Source organism: Choristoneura fumiferana, chromosome 23 (genome assembly GCF_025370935.1).
Source record: "Choristoneura fumiferana chromosome 23, NRCan_CFum_1, whole genome shotgun sequence".
NCBI classification, from domain to species: Eukaryota; Metazoa; Arthropoda; class Insecta; order Lepidoptera; family Tortricidae; genus Choristoneura; species Choristoneura fumiferana.
In genome coordinates this window covers 12,118,739-12,135,814 of record NC_133494.1, presented here as the reverse complement: position 1 = coordinate 12,135,814, position 17,076 = coordinate 12,118,739, and the positions used below count along the sequence as shown (strand labels likewise).

Genomic DNA, 17,076 nt, shown 5'->3' with positions numbered 1-17,076 from the left:
AATTCAAGTAGGTACAGTCAACAAAAAGTAGAGCTAGCAAAAAGCTTGTATTAAAACTGAAATTTTAAACTTTTTTGTTAAACTTATAGACAATTCGATTCTGAGCCGCACGTTACAGAAATGGTTTTTGGACGCCCGTTCTCCGTATTCATAGTACGAGTTATAACTCGATGCAACATTGTTTTAAAACTTTTAGGCCCAAATGCCTTACAATCGTTGGAGAGTCACTTCTAGTACTTACCTAGTCTTTAGACGTGTAGGAAAACGGGACAACTTACTCAGGTAAAAATGTGCAAAAAAATATAACACCGCCTCTTATTGACAACGCCTGGAATCTGGAACTATCATGTCAAAATAAACTTGCAAAAAAATAAATGAAAGATTATATTAAGATTGTATCGCGAAAATGCACTAGGTTTTAATTTACCAATGTAAATATGCAGTTTTCGTCGCTCTTATTAGTTTGTGATACGGTGCATAATAATTTGATGTAGCTCCGAAGGTTGGGCAAGGGTCAGGGGTGGCAAACCCCTGCTTTGTTTTTCATTAGACGCTTATGGCTTGTCGCGTCGCATAGTCGAGAGCCTAACTGCCAACTTAATGGCATTCTTGGCGATAAACACAAACCGTCGTTTAAAAAGAAATACTTTCTGAGCTGGATTTATGCGAAAATATACGTTTTTAAAAGCAATAAGCGGTTTTTAATTTGGTTTTAGCTTCATCGGACCCTGGGTTTCTGCATTCCAAAACCCTTACCTATTTTTTTTTCAAAGAATAGTCAAATGGCCGTAGCTTAAAAAAAAGTAGGTACAGTCACCAGCACCAATATCTGACGCGACAAAGGGTGCACAAATATCAGATATTTATTTTAGAGCCAGTAGGACGTGTGAGATATTTTTGTACGCTCCGCTGTGACAGATATGATGCAGGTGACTGTACAAGATGTTGCTCGCAGTTTCATCTGCGTCTCATGGAACCTTGACATGTTTCCGGAATACCTGCTCAATTTTGAAAGAATTTTTAACATCAATTCTGAAGTTTTGAGTTTATCCATTTTGTCCATTACAGTTTGTTTGCACAAATCTGTTATTTTTAGGCTAGGCTTTGGCTACGCTTTTTGGTTTCGACAATGTATGCGTTCAATTTAAGTGGCTATACTATATTTAGGCCAAACAATAAATACTCTGTGTGAATGTGGTGTAATAGAATAGCTCTGTAACATTACTGTGTCAAAATCCGTCAAAGTCATTCAAATTTCAACCTGCTTTACGTCATAGCATGAACATGCAAGAATAAATAATATAAAATCAGTAACTTGCAATGAACAGTAGCAAAATTATAAAGTGTAAATATAAAATAAACAATATGACAATTTAGGCATTACTGCAACGCAATTGCTAAAATACTGGTGAAATAAAAAAAAATGAAAAAACTTTTTAACAAGACAAAAAAAGTGATTTGTTTACATAATAATTTATATAAAAATAAATAATATGCAGGAAGACTATTTCTGCCACCATGAAGCGGAAGAAAATGTGCATCAGCCTTTACCGAGCCTTTCCAAAGCATTTTATGTATTTACAGACCAAAATCCAGAACCAGGTTACGAAAAATACACGCACAACCCACACACTTGCCATTACTTGGTTGATCATGGTCATAATCATAATCATAATCATGAACATCATCATGATCACATTGAGGAGTCACAAAAATCCGTTGCCCATGTTATGGATGATAATCTATCTCGCGTCAGTAAATTGGGTAGCTGTGGACGATACAGCGGGGTTAAATCCCGCTACATGGATCATTTTAAGAAAATTTACGACCTGAAAGGTAAGAAAATAATAGTTTTACGAAAGATTTATTTAAGTGCTACAAAACTGCGACGCGATGCGATCGAAATCGATAGATCGACCGAATTTGGTGGACATCCTTTGCGGTACTTACCGATCCGCGGTCTGCTTTCGAGGACTTTCGGCCACAAATACCATCTGTTCTCCATACTAGGTATATAGCCTGCCCATTGCAACTTCAACGAGCTGATTCGCTTAGCTGTCGGCGACCCTCGTTCTTCTTCTCTTCCTAAATTTAATAGCTACGCTCTTGTCGGTGGAGTAATCGCCACTCCACACGGTCTTCGGCCAGCTGTTTGACTTCCTGATACGACACGACACCCACCCGTTCCTTCACCTGGTTAAAATAGGTCAATCTTGGTCTTCCTCTACCTGCAGGCAGGTCAAGAAAAAAATTGTCGTTTCGCATCAAGTGTCCTATCATATTTCCTCTTCGGCAATTTATGGCCTCCACTCCAGTAACATTATTTTTTCTTCGCCCATGGTAAGAACTTCTTCGTTGGTTTTCCGTTCTGTCCAGCAAATTTTCTTTTAATTCTTATACGTTATCTTGTCATTATGATAATTGTTATTACAGAAAAAAAGTATGGAGTTAAAGAAATGGATTGGAAGGCGTACCACCGCCTTGACGTCATACATAACTTTCTAGACGGCCTAGAGGCAGACTACCCTTCTCTCTGCACGGCCGGAGTCATTGGCAGTTCTCTTGAAGGCCGTGATCTGAAGGTACTTTTTTAACCCCCGCAAAAAGAGGGGGTGTTATAAGTTTAACGCCTATGCCTGTCTGTATGTTGCATCGCAGCTCTCAAAATGAATGGACCGATTTCGAGACGGTCTTTTACATGAAAGCGCGTTTCCTAGCGGCAGTTCTTAGCTATCTTTGATAGCAAATAAGTTCAGCCGTTTCGAGATATTGAACTGTGAAATAACAGGTTACGTTCGTCTTATGTAGTATTTTTACTAAATAAACATGAACGAACAACGGTCGCTTTTTAGGGTTCCATATTAGAAAGGTGACAAACGGAGCCCTATTAAAGTCGGATCGCTGTCCGTCTGTCTGTCCGTTACATAGACTGTAATAGATAGACAGCTAAAATTAAGGGTGGTACAGAAACGTATTATTTTATTGTTTAAAATGGCATATTATTTTAAGAAAAACGTTACCAAAAAATCATTACAAAAAAAGAGAATATAATGAGTGGCATCGCTTAACTACGCCATCTACTTCACAATCTTCTAACCGTTGGTTCAGGTGTTAAAGATATCCAACAGTGCTGCTAGCAACGCCAGCGTTTGGATGGACGCCGGCATCCATGCGCGGGAGTGGATCGCCCCTGCAGTGGCCACCTACATCGCGAACCACTTCGCTAGGAACTTCAAGGACTTGCCCACCAGTATCACCAACAAGGATTGGCAAGTACAACAATGTTTTACATTGCTTTCATAGTCTTTATAAGAGTGACGCTAATGTCTATCTTTCTGTCTGTGGCATTGTAGCTCTGAAATGGATAGACCGATTTTGATGCGGATTTTTTTCATTAAAGCGAGTTTTCTGGCAGTGGTTCTTAGCTATGTATCATAAAAATCTGTGGAGCCATTTTTGAACTTTGAAAGATCAATGTCAGGGGTTAAACAACGCTTCTTAGTTGGTTATTTTATTAATGAATAATATCTATCCCGGCCTATTTACGTCCACCGGGCGCCACCAACCAACTAAGAATTATTATGATCATTTGTTTATAATGCTTAACCACTTTCTGTTAACTTCCTGTAATTTTATATGCTACTAATGTTTACCCGCGGCTTTGCACGCGTAAAACATTAAATACAGCAGTTTGCTTGAAATTTCAGGATTTAACAAAATTCCCATGAGAAAAGTAGCACGTGTATTATTCTGATTATTCCACATTTCATCGAAATCCGTCCAGCCGAATGGCGTAGGTGTAGCGTGAAGAAGTAACAAATAAAAATTTCCGAAAATTGCATCATGGTTTTCATTGACATTGCAACCTCTTGAAGCCCACCAACCCCACCAAATTGTTTCGAGAATAAAGTCAAACTGCCGTGGAGTGAAACAATAAAAAAAAAAAAATTTTACTTTGCTACATAGTCATAGATACGTAATTCCCCTGAACTTATTGTGTACCTACTACATTCTATTACGCATTGGGCCGCACGAGGTTAAAAACAGCCATACCAAATTTCATATAAATATAAGCCATTTATTTGGATTTTTGTGACCACCTGACCTGACCTGACGACATAGCCAACACAACTCGATGCATTGCTAGCCCAGCCAACATACCTACCATTAGCTAAACCAGCTAACTTAAAAATAGCTACTTACTCAAGCACTGCGTCTTGAAGGTACCAATTCAAAATATCTAATCTAATCGGACCTAACAGAAGGAAAGAAAGAAAGAAAACATTATTTATTGGTGACAACATGAGAAGAAGGCGTTACTTACCACCTGCTTAGGTTGTCTAGTCTATACCTTTATGTTTTAAGTTTGATTTCAGGTATTTCCTTCCCGTGATGAACCCGGACGGCTACGAATTCTCCCACACCGACAACCGCATGTGGCGGAAAAATAGGGCTTGGCATGGCGGCAAGTGCATCGGCGTAGACCTTAATAGGAATTTTAGGTATGCATTTTTAAGAAGTGCCTAAATTTAGAACCTGCATTGCTTATATACCATATAATAAATACCGGGAAGATAAGATATGTATAACACATAAACAAACAAAAAGTACTAATTGTAGAAAACAATGTAGGTAGGTTTATTGGGAAATATATTTTTCCGTTGTAGGTAAGTACAGTGGCGGAATGAAAAGGTTGACCCGTTTTCAAATAAATTCGTTTACACGTTGCAAGCACATGCTACCTTTTTGAATGACATCACGGAATGTGTCATACTCGGTCGATAAAGCAGTTATACTGAGCAAGCAAAAACAGACCTTAAGGTGGTCAACCTTTTCATTCCGCGACTGTACCAGATATCCGAAATTAATGGGGCCGGCACCTAAGTAAATTTATTTATTTATTATTTATTTAATAAATGAAATAAACCGGAGGTGCGGTTTTGGGGATGTTCTTATTTTGATTTAACATTCAGAACTGTGAACTCCAAAAATCACCCCAAAACTTTTCATTTCGCAAACTCTAAAACTGTAAATATAGTAGAACCCTTTAGGTTAGGTTAGGTTAGTTTTAGAAAAATTCTGAAATATTTACAGTTTCAGAAATATTAAGCAGTTGCGAAATGAATCAGTTTGCCAAACGTTAGTTGCGAAACATTAGTGAACCATATTTCTTCTCAGTTACGGTTGGGGTTTGAAAGGATCATCAGATGAGCCATCGAATGCTTTCTACCGGGGTCCTGAGCCTTTCTCTGAGCCAGAATCAAGCGCAGTCAGGGTACGTAAACTCTACTTAATAGCGTGAGGGTTTTGTGGTTAAACCTAATAACTCGATCTAATAATTCGTAAAAAATTAAAAATTAAAAACTTTTACATAGAATCCTTTATTCAACAGTCATTTATTTTGTCTTATCGGGTTTGACTTCGCAACCCTCGCAAGCACACAATTAACTTCATAAGTAAATATACTTACCTACAAAATAATATTCCAACATGTAAACGTGTCGTCACGAAGGTTTGCTGCCAATCTTGAACTAACACCCGCGAACATGAACAACGACCACTGTGTCAAGAGTAGATACAGCGACCTTTAAACACATTAAAATATCTTACTAGAATTTAACGTTGAGCGTGTTCAACACATTTGTCGCTACCTTACTAACTTAAACCTACCTATTGTTGCTAAAAATCTGTAGTAAAACAGCACAAAAGCAAGACTAAATTTAGTTAGAATTTACATCAAACGGCTATCAAATTTAACTAGTATTAAAGTCAGAAATAAGACAGACGGAAAATACCTAGACATTTACATGAAATTGTTTAACAAACTCGTATGAAGTGGTTCTTAGTATTCTTGGAAATAAACGCTTTATTCTATTCTATATTAACGTTGAGCTCTAGGTAGAGAAAAAGTGATATTAATAAATGATATTCTCTTATGTGTCTAATGCTAAGTTAATTGAGTTAAAGATACAACGGAATATAATGTACAATGGCATAATTCAGCAATGATACAGGAATCGTGTCGCCGCCATCGAGCCAGGAGATTATATGGCAAACAGGATTTAATCGTAAATCAATTCCGCTGCACCGGTTTTATATCAGCTGCATTAAATAATTAAATGTTCAATCTGATGACGTATTTGCATTCCAGCATTATTGTTTCTACCGCTACAATATTTCAATTATATTACCAACAATATAGAGGTATCTATAGCTTCCGAACGATTCCAACATTGCCATATGAATATGATTTCTGATTTCAGCTTTTAAAAGGAATTACTTTTTGCATTATATTTTGTTAACCTATTCATTCATCATTAATTTTATAACATAACTTGTAAGCAAAATGAATAGAAACTTGCCCACACTTAAGAAGCAGTTCAAATCACACGTCAGGACCTGGGCCTTCAAATTTTACTCTTACATTTTCGAAGGTCACATGGTTCTCTAACCACTGGGCTATCCGGTTGTCCGTCCGTTCGCACATCGAATAAGTTTTTGTTGAAAATAACATTTTTAATACAAGCTTTTTTGCTGACTGCACTTTTTGTTGACTGTACCTACTTGCATTGTCATCCAAGTTTCAAGTCGATGCCATTAACCGTTGAGGAATTCCGTTCTGCGGAGACGATCCTGGCCGGTCTACCAGGATTTCACTGCCAGCTTATTGTATAGTCACCAAATTTACATGCCAAATTTCAAGTCAGAAGTCGTCAAATTTAGCTTCCAAGATTTGACCCAAACAAACAAATAACGGGGCAAGTTAAAAAAAGCTTGTCAAAACTCAAGGCCATGAGCCCGGGTTCGAACTACTTATTCTGTGACCATACCTACTTGAAAAAGTTTAAGTTAAACCACTAGGCTAACACGGTTTGGAGGCTACGAGATAGACGGGAATTATATCAAGTGTTTTGTTTTTTCAGGATATTTTGGGTGATTCCGGTATTGAATTCAAAGTGTACATCACCTTACACAGTTATGGGCAAGTGATATTATTCCCTTACGCATTTCGGGAAGAGCTTGCTCCCGATTACGTTAATCTATTGGAAGGAGCCACTATTATGTCCAAGGTACGGATAAACGGACTGCATTCCGTCTACAACAAAACCACATCTTTTGACCAACTATGAATTTCAATAGCAGCTAGCGTTCAGTTTGGGTGCAGTTTTACCGATTGTAATGGAAAATGTAGGCAATCAGCAGCAATTAGAAGTCAAATTGCAATAATGCTAGTAGATATTATCAAATCGAGATAAGAATACGATTGAGCACATATTATGTAGTTTTTGAATTATTACATGAAATTACATTGTCAACGGTACAGTGTGCAGGTAAATGATAATACTTATCAGTAAGTAACATAGGCCATGATTTATCCTTGAGACGTCTAAGGTTCCAACAGGACGCAGACAACGTCACAAGCAACAGCTAGTCTAAAATATACTCTTCGCCAGGCAATATACGAGACCAGTGGCAACACATACAAAGTCGGTATTTCCCGAGACGTGATGTACGGCGCTTCTGGGACAAGCAACGACTGGAGTTACGGCGCAGCAAAAATACCTTTCTGTTACCTCCTGGAACTAAGAAGTAAGAAACACAGGTTCAAAGTCCCTCAAGAAGAAATAGAAGAGACGGGCAATGAGATCTTAAAAGGCGTGATGGCGTTGATGGAGTTCGTCGATACGATCCCAATCAGACAGAGCAGCAAAGAGAGTGCGCGTAGAGTCTCCTCATCAAGGTACTGATGAAGTCAAAGATATCTTAACTCTTTACTATCTTGTCACTGTATGCCTTCTGACAATTTCATAAAGAAGTTCAAACACGAAATGACAACGACAAGGTCATTATCAACCTCATCACCGTAGTATTTATCAGCCATAGGACGTCCACGGTTGGACATAGCCTAGTTGTGTCGGTTGAAAGTGGCGTGCATGCAACGTAGACCCGAGGGTTTAACCAGGTCATCGGTATATCTCGTTAGTGGACGTCCTTGGCCACTTTCAGATCCGCGGTCTCCATACGACAATTTTTCGGCCCCAATAGCTGTCTGCCGGCGACAAGGTAGTAAAGTGTTAATATATCTTTGACCTTGACCTCTTTTTAATAATATTTAGTGTTAGCAGAACCTTGCTCCTACTCGTAAGTACAGTATGAGGTCATTTTAGATTGGTTACGGTTTACTAATGTTTGCGAATAACGTTTGGCAACCTGTTACATTTCGTTACTTCTCATTTCCCAACTGTTTAATTTTTCTGAAACTATAAATATTTCGGGATTTTTATAAAGTTAACTTAGGAATACTATTAAATTTATTGCGAAATAAGAAAGGTTGCCAAATGTTACGTTCCGAAAAGGCAGTACCCGAAGTTTCTAGGACATCTGGACTTAGGTACCTACTCTATATGTAGGACTTGATTATGTTAATTATTGCCAAAAAAAATTCTTTTTCTACCTTTTCTCCTACATTTATTAATTACTAGCTGGTGCCCGCGGCTTCGCCCCCGTTGTAGTTTTTGTTTTTGTAATTTTCTAAATCATAAGAACCTTTTCCTGAAAATAGCAAACACAACAAAAAAGAATTAGCGAAATCAGTCCAGCCGTTCACGCGTGATGCCGTGACCAAGGAAAATAGGGATTCATTTTTATATATTGATAAATATAGAAGATAAAGATAATAATTATTATAGTTATTTAACTACCAAACTCTGTCGACTTACAAGTATACTAAGAAGTCACTGGCAACGAAGTCCAATCCTAGTTTGACATGAGGTAGACTCCTCAGGCGAACAATGTTGGTCTGCCTGCGCGAAGTGCTCGCGTTAACTGTACCTAGCCGTAACGTGTCGGAAAAAATATTTTTATCGCGGCAAAAAATAACGATTAAGTAAGTAATTGGCTAAATTTGATACAGAACGACAGTCTAAAGATACCTGTACCTACTCCAAATTCCAACAATATACATTTTATAGTTTCTTAGTAAAATGCCTGTGTCATTTATAAGGATGGATCGACGGCCGTGACAGAACTATAAGGGTTCCATTTTAGCTGTTTTGGCTACGGATTCCTAAATAAGATTAGCGATAAAATTTTGCTAGGCAACTCAAGGCGTTATAAATATAAGAATAAGAATAAGAAGTTAATTTGATTTCTCCACCACCAAGTACAATGAAAAAAACTTAGATACAATTTAGGTGTAATTGACAGTCTTAGGTGGGGGGAGACTTGGGGGAGACTGGTGCCCGAACTAGGAATGCCCTGTGTGTCATGTCTAAATTGTAATCAAAAAACTGAACATTTAGGAGCAGCAGTCACCATGTGTAAAGTCCCTTAAAAGTCACAATTAAAAACTATTTTCAAAACAACTTACTTATTGACAAACGTTTCGAATAAATTAATTTGACAATCATAACATGTCAACGACTATAAGGAAAATTTGCCTGTCAATACCAAACACAATGATTTCCGGGCAAAAAAACACAAAATTGCAAGTATAAATGAAAAAAATTACACCAAATTCCAGCAAGTCTTCGGTCAAGTCTTTCTTTTCTCGTTGTTGTCAATCCTTCAAAGTGGCACCCCCAAAGAAGTGTTGTGCTACTCAAGTATGGGAATTAAAGTTCACCAGTGAAGGACAAAGATGTTTCGTTAAAAATCTGGCTACGATCGGAGGTATGGACACAGGTTTTAGGCGCAAGAGTTCAAAGAGAACGCTAGTGCAAACACTTGTTCTTAAGACAACGCAAATGCTTTCCAAATGACTAAACAATGTGAACATAAGCACATCATTTATGGGCAGGGAAAGAGGGCAGGGAAAAGCAAGTGCGTCACTTGTTGGTAAGTGATCTCCATCGCCCAAGTGACGACATTATGACGACCGCAAATGCAAGCCGAGAGATCTGAGTTAAAATGCATTAATCTCTCGGCATCTTCACCGGCTCTTTTGCTTTCTATTTACACAACAGTGCATAGGTAAGATGACTTGTTTGCTAACCCGTCAATTCCGATTGGATTGTGACTGTCTGTCTCCTTTACCAAATTTAATCAAATAAGTCTGGTGAAACGAGAAGAAAATTATAGTGTCACGTAGATTACCAAAATCTTATGATATTGATTCTGGGAACAAGACGTACTTCATGTTTAGGTGGACTGTATTATAATTTACACCACATTTTTGGAAAACTATAGTCGCTTTTTTTCTTTTAATCCAAATCATTTTAATAACAATTACGTTAAGCTTCTTAAAGCAATTAATAAGAAATTAAAACTTCGGAGCCGTGATCTAGAATTAGCTTTAATGGATTAAGACTAATCCATTATTAAATGCCCTTGAGACTGAAACTCTGAGGCTTTTGTTATTATTAGACCATTCGATACCTACAAATAAATTAGCCATTGTATTTTTCGCTTTACTTGCTACTAATTATCAAGAACTCAGTAATAATAATCTAAGCTGTGTCTTTTTTTCTGTAAACCTCGACAGACGTTTAATATATGAAAAAGTAAAATACAGAGGTGGAAGTATCAGAACCTTTTAAGCTTTTATTTATTCGGATTCTGGTGATGAATGGTGTTCAAAAAACTGAGCTCTTTTACGCCGGCAATTAATAAACTAAAACAATTACATCATGCCATCTTGCTCATGCTAATAAATAGTAGTTAACAGGAGAATGAGAGGGAAGGGTAAGGTATGGAACTTCAAATTTCGAAGAGTGCTCCCCAAAGTGTATCATTACATCCAGAATTTTTGCCGCTGCAAGCTTGTGCCACGATGATAGTCGGGGTACTTTAACTCTTCCTCATGTTCTAGCGATTGATATATGGAAAGAGGAGCCGTGTGGCATGGACATCCTGGTCGAGGGACCACGGGTGAAGCAGGTATCATGCATGCTGCGCGAGAGATGCATACCCTACTGCGTGGCCATTTCGGACGTGGACGCCATGAAGGAGCGGGAACGATGTCATATCCGCAAGGCGTCCAGCAGTGGGCCGTGCTGCCACAGCGCGGGCTTGCAGAGAACAAGCTGCAGATCTCGTAAGAAGGCTTTATTTTACAAGCTAAGGTTGAGGTATGTACACATTACGCCGCATCATACCATGACGTATAGAAACGTATCAGGCAAAAATATACCTATTCTTTGTATCGAAAAGTATGAGACTATGCCACTAGCACGTTTCCTAATCAACCGTCGCTATCGCGTGTCATGTATGCGCATGACATTACGGTCAAGGTATGATACGGAGTAGTGGGTAGAGACCTTTAGTGTGTTAGTATGAGTCAAATCTTGGAAGCCAAATTTGAAATAACTTATTGAATCCAAATTTACTAACTGAGCCAAATTTGATCACAATTTGAACATCCACCAGGGACCATCAGGTTGTCTGGTAGTGACAATCTGGTGGTCCAGCCAGGATCGTCTCTGTTGGAACTCCTCAAAAGTTTACGGCACAGACGCGACACTTTGCACGATTGTTCAACTTAAATGATTGTGTTTTCTTTCTTTAACTTGCAACGCTCGTATGTACTTTGTCTTGCCTCCTTCTGCTGGAATAAGTATTTCTGTTTCCGCTCATCTCCAACTCGCTCCATGAAATCACCCTTGATGCTAGAAAGAGGAGTGTTATAAGTTTAACGCTTTTGTCTGTCTGTGGCTCTTGAAGGGATGGACCGATTTCGACGCAGTTTTTAGGGTTCCGTACCTCGAAAGAAAAAACGGAACACTTATAGGATCACTTTGTTGTCCGTCCGTCCGTCCCGCCAGACACCGCAAAATTTTAAATTTACTTTGTCTTTACGGTCATTTCATTCTGGTTATAAAAGGTCACGCAAGGCCCTCCAACATTGACATTCAACGCAATCTACTTATTGAAAATATCATTGATTCAATCAGTAAGTGGAACCACTAGGTATCTCTTGAACAGTCAAACGTCTACTTCACACGCGTACGACGACACATCTAAGAACCGCTATGCAATTATTGGGTAAAAGTCATAAATTAATTTCATTTATAATGAATCGCAATTATTTTAAATATAATGACAAATAATAAACTGAATTATAATGTTCATACCTTGCTACCTTGCTATTAGTGTTTATATATGTTTAGGTATATACCTGAATGCACATGAATGGAAGGTTCCAATCAAAATTTAATTTACCTTAGGTTTAATTAATAAACCAATTCTCACAAGCACTACAGAAAGTAATTTAGAAATTATCAATTACGAAATGATAGCTAGTTATTAATTTTTAAATAATTAATTAGTATCAAAAAAATTGATATCAATTTCAATTACACAACACAACCATTTGATAAACGTTATTAAATAATCATCAAACACCTACAAGCGATTCCTCAATTACAAATCACTTGTGTCAAATTAAAGTCCACTATCCAGTTAATTGAGGTATCATTAAAGCAGTTCTTATTGTGCTGTGAGGTTCCTTGGTCAGTTGATCAATTATACGGAGGTTGCAGGCTGTCCGATGGATTGGAAGAACTATCACCGTTTGGACACTATATACGCGTTCCTAGACAGGCTTGCTTGTGAATATCCTTATCTGTGCACCGTTTGCTGCATCGGGAGGTCTTACGAGGGACGAGATTTGAAGGTAAACTAAATATTTAATCTTAGAAATCTAACTCGTCTTGTGTAGTTTCATATCAATAAATTTATGAAGTACGTTGGCAATTTTTTTGAGGAATCACTATATAATAAAACGGTATAGGTAGGTACTTAACTAAAAGTAAACATACTTCAGCTACCAAAATTTGACACAGTTAAAGGTGCTGAACCGTTTATATTAACCACTGTACCAAATCCAAGTTTCAAGTTTTCAATTTCTATTTACGAAAGGAACCGACTTGAACGCACAACAGACAACAACAATTATGTCGGGTTAGCCAGCCAAATGCAATTTTTGCAGTTGACTATCAAGCTTGGCATTATCGACGTTACTCTTTAGTTTAGTTGCATAACTATGGTTGTTTAGTCGTCTTAAAAGTTTCGGATTCATGGATTTTTAGTTATTTATCATGGAAAGGTTGTGTCAAGTAATTTTTAAAATGTTTTTATATCACTTTAATTTTGGATTGATACTACGAATGACTGCTTTAATAGATGGCAATATACATAAAAATATGAATATAAACTTACCTAATTTAAAAAAGTTGACATTAAGTTATGATAACTCATTTAGTTAATTACCTTAACTTTTGTTGTGTAGAAGTTGACTTGCTTTTTTAATAGGTACTGAACGTTTTAATTTTAGATGATTTGCTCATTTTAACCGAGGAAAAAAAACGGAAGAGGTTCTCAATTCGTATATATTTTTTTTAATATCACATTTTATAAGGAAACTATTATAAACCCGCAGCTTTGTTACCGTGTGAGAACAAAAAAAAGCTAGTTTCTTATCTCGTGAGAATTTTGGAAAATGGTTGAAGACCAAAAAGTTTCACACCGTTAAAGCTGCGTTAGCAGGTATAGTTATAATTTCCATTAACTTTTTCCATTGTGACACGAAAATTAATCATACAAATCCATATATATGTATAATTTTCGTGTCACAATGGAATAAGTTAATGGAAATTATAACTATACCTGCTAACGCAGCTTTAACGGTGTGCAACTTTTTGGTCTTCACCCAAATCCCTTCTCAGTGCACCTTTATAATCATCAAGGAATACGAGTATGTCTGATTATCAAATGTGCCGCCTCTGTATATTCTAGACTTTGAAAAAAAACTACCACGGCCAAAAATAATACGCCGCAAGAAATTCACGAACACACTTAAGCCAACGGAATTAAATTTGACAATAAATCAATTTCCAGCTCCTCAAGATCTCCAATGGCAGCTGCAACAACGAAGGCGTGTGGTTGGACGGTGCCATTCATGCGCGGGAGTGGATCAGCGCTGCCGTCGTCACTTATATTGCGGACCAACTAGTGCGCAACTTCAATTCACAGCCCGAAAGCGTCACTAGTAAGGACTGGTGAGTTAAGCGGCAATTACACTAAGTCGTTCGCCGCATGCTGCATGCGGTGACCGCAAAAGTGTAAAGAACACGGTAGTCGGCCGCATTTGGCGAGCGACAGCTGCCACTGTCTTAACATGGCCGCCGTAGTAGACGGACAGACTTATGTTAAGGCGACGGTCGTTCGCCGAAGTAGTTTGAAACAAGTTCGGCAACCGCGTCAGGTGAACGACTCAGTGTAATCGCCGCTTTAGATATTGCAGTAAATGACATCAGTCCTAAGAACTCCAATAGTTGCTGCAACAATGAAGGAGTCAGTAGGGCTACAACGAAATTCGAAAATCGAAGTTCGTATCGTATCGTCCTTCTCACTCTCGTATTAAATAATATAAGCGTCTGTGGGACGGTACGATACGAACTGAGATTGTCAAATTTCGTAGTAGCCCTGTTGATTAGACGGCGCTACACACGCGCGGGAGTGAGTCAGTACCGCCGTCGCCTATACATATAAATATAAATAAAATAAAATCTTTAAAAAACATGCAAATGGCATCTATTTTGTGCGAATTCTCGCGATTGACATGCCTTCCGATAGATGGCCATGCAGGAAAAGTTTTGAAAACATACTTTGGTACTTTATCACTCCACGCTTTTTGGCAATCTATCGGGTGCCACTAACACGGAATGCCAGGACACGGACGCTTCCCAACCAAAGGGGAGGTTAATTGTTTCTGTTTTTTAATTAGTGGCCATTTATTTTCAGGTACATTCTTCCAGTTATGAATCCTGACGGATATGAGTTCACGCACACATGCGACCGCATGTGGCGTAAGAACAGAGCGCATTATGGCGAATGTGTTGGAGTGGACCTCAACAGGAACTTCAGGTCAGTGATTGCTGCACCTGTAGTATTGCTGATGATGGCGATGATCATGATGATGATCTGATCCTTTCGCTCATAGCAACAGCTTCAACTGCGTCGAAACAACAGTTGCAAAATTTAACCGAGAAATCTGGGGCCACATTGAAAAGCTGCTTATCCTTTCAGTTTTGGCTGGGGAGAGAAGGGCGAGGAAGGTTCATCTGAAGACCCTGGTAATATATTTTACCGCGGACCGAAGCCTTTTTCTGAGTGTGAATCGATTGCTGTGAAGGTTCGTCAATTTACACACTAATTTTTACTTCTTCTCATTTGTATTCTTTAGCAGGACATACGTAGTCGACAAGCGGTCCTGTTTATCTCAATTTCTTTCTGTTGATCGCATGCTCCTTCCAATCCATTCGAAATGCGATTAAGATTTTGCAATGTATCGGAAATGGTTCTATTCTAAAGCAGTCTGCTTGCAGCTAAGCACCACCACCAGCAGGTCGGTAGGCAGCAGCAGTAACTCCCTAGACCCTACCCTAAATTTGACCCACTGCACGTCACTATCCGTTAGAAGGCCAATACGTGTTTGTTCATTATTATTTTCAAACCTAATGTAAATTGATAGGAATATACTTTCAAAAATATTGGACATATGCAGGACTCGTCTTCAAATATTTACAAACAGCATTGCCACTTAAATTAAATGTATACAATGCACGACGTACTCCCGGTACAAATTTCATATTTTTTATTATTTTTCAGCGGAAAATCCTGGAATGTGGCTCGCGTTTCAAGGTGTTCCTCTCATTTCATAGTTATGGCGAGGTCATTATCTTCCCTTGGGCTACACTGGCGAGCCCTGTTCAGACTATGTGGAATTGCTCGAAGGAGGCACTGCCATGGCTAAGGTATGTACACTAACGTACAAATTTAGTTGTACGTTATTTCTGCGTATTTTTTAATTTCATCATGTTGTTACTATCACAATTCTGTCAACTTATAGTTGTGCCGGCATGTAGCATATAGTGTATCTAGATTGTGTCGATAGATTTCGAATACTGCGGTATCGGCAATACGCGCGATTGATTCAGATTAAGACACCCACCATTAGTAATATTCTTGTAAAGGTACTTTTACGCTTCCACCAAAACCCTAAAATGTTTATGTTTTGTTTTCAGTCTATTTACACACTTGCGGCCACACGTACAAGGTAGGCAGTACAAGGACCTCATGTACTACGCAGCTGGCACCAGCATCGACTGGGCATACGGCTGCGCCAATATCCCTTACAGCTACATGGTCGAGCTACGGAGCAAGGAGCATCGGTTCCTCCTCCCCAAGGAAGAGATTCTCTGCACATCATCAGAAATCTTTTGCGGAGTCAAAACCCTAATGTCTTTCGTTGACAGAAGATGTGCACCAGTACGACGTACGTCATCGTGTTGTTCCTTCAAAAGTATTTGTTCAAGAGAGTAAATTTGCTTGCAATGTTATAAATCGTAGTTTAATATAGTTTTAAACCTTACAGTGCCTATATGCGGTGAAGTATTATATATTCGGTGTTCCATAATGTCTGTTGTATTGTGTATCATAAAAAATATTCGGTTCAGAGGACCATTTCTTCTATGCACGAAATAAAACATAGTAAGGAAGAAGCTGTATTTAAATAGTTTAAATATGATATAAAATATTAGACCGCATACAGACGATGTAAGTATCGTTATTTAAGACCAAAATAAACAATGTTACCACATTTCACTATGATTGATAACGTTACATTGCAAAGAAATGTATACTCTTGCACAAAGAGAATACGTATAGAAGTTAAATTCTAACAACTACGAAATTTTATATTTTAAAAAAGATCTATTTATTATTTACTGCTAAGCAGCACATTTGAGCTTAGCAATTTGTAACAAATATTACTTTTTATACGGTGTTAAAACTGGAGTATTTAATTGAATGATTACATAGCGAGTCATGGAATTAGTACTTGCTTTTTAGCATAGCATATTCGCTTGTCATTTAATGCTAGTTAATGAGATTACTGTCATTGAGTACAAACAGAAAATAGGGAACTGAAATAAGACGTCATAACAGAAAAATGGCTTTATGAAATACATCATCAACCAGGAAAATCTATCCTGATTATCGTTAAAAATTAAATATTATCCCATGAATTTTTTTACGGGCTATGTAGAAATGATGACCATTTTTTTATTTACGCAG

General features: G+C 38.0%; 2 protein-coding genes across 2 annotated transcripts in view; both read left to right on the top strand.

The window, feature by feature from the left end:
- Window positions 1-1,279: 1,279 nt before the first annotated feature.
- LOC141441322 (carboxypeptidase B-like) lies at window positions 1,280-10,899 on the top strand. Its single transcript, XM_074106022.1, has 8 exons — window positions 1,280-1,836; window positions 2,434-2,582; window positions 3,109-3,269; window positions 4,377-4,502; window positions 5,179-5,275; window positions 6,924-7,070; window positions 7,455-7,741; window positions 10,811-10,899. The coding sequence occupies exons 1-8, from the start codon at window positions 1,494-1,496 to the stop codon at window positions 10,815-10,817; spliced, it is 1,317 nt and encodes a 438-aa protein (XP_073962123.1). The 5' UTR covers window positions 1,280-1,493; the 3' UTR covers window positions 10,818-10,899.
- A 1,551-nt stretch (window positions 10,900-12,450) lies between these two features.
- Window positions 12,451-17,076, top strand: part of LOC141441242 (carboxypeptidase B-like) — an 8,008-nt gene continuing 3,382 nt past the window's right edge. Inside the window, exons 1-6 of the mRNA XM_074105910.1 lie at window positions 12,451-12,613; window positions 13,837-13,997; window positions 14,743-14,865; window positions 15,028-15,133; window positions 15,610-15,755; window positions 16,026-16,276. Of these exons, the coding sequence (XP_073962011.1) occupies window positions 12,488-12,613; window positions 13,837-13,997; window positions 14,743-14,865; window positions 15,028-15,133; window positions 15,610-15,755; window positions 16,026-16,276 (913 nt within the window). The 5' untranslated portion in view covers window positions 12,451-12,487. The remainder of the gene's footprint in view (window positions 12,614-13,836; window positions 13,998-14,742; window positions 14,866-15,027; window positions 15,134-15,609; window positions 15,756-16,025; window positions 16,277-17,076) is intronic.

What these genes read in the sequence shown, in the direction of transcription:
- LOC141441322 (XM_074106022.1), top strand. Translation starts at nt 1,494, where the DNA reads ATGCAGGAAGACTATTTCTGCCACCATGAAGCGGAAGAAAATGTGCAT. An exon ending in CAGAATCAAGCGCAGTCAGG is followed by an intron (nt 5,276 to 6,923) that starts GTACGTAAACTC and finishes TTGTTTTTTCAG; the next exon opens with GATATTTTGGGTGATTCCGG. An exon ending in GAGCCACTATTATGTCCAAG is followed by an intron (nt 7,071 to 7,454) that starts GTACGGATAAAC and finishes ACTCTTCGCCAG; the next exon opens with GCAATATACGAGACCAGTGG.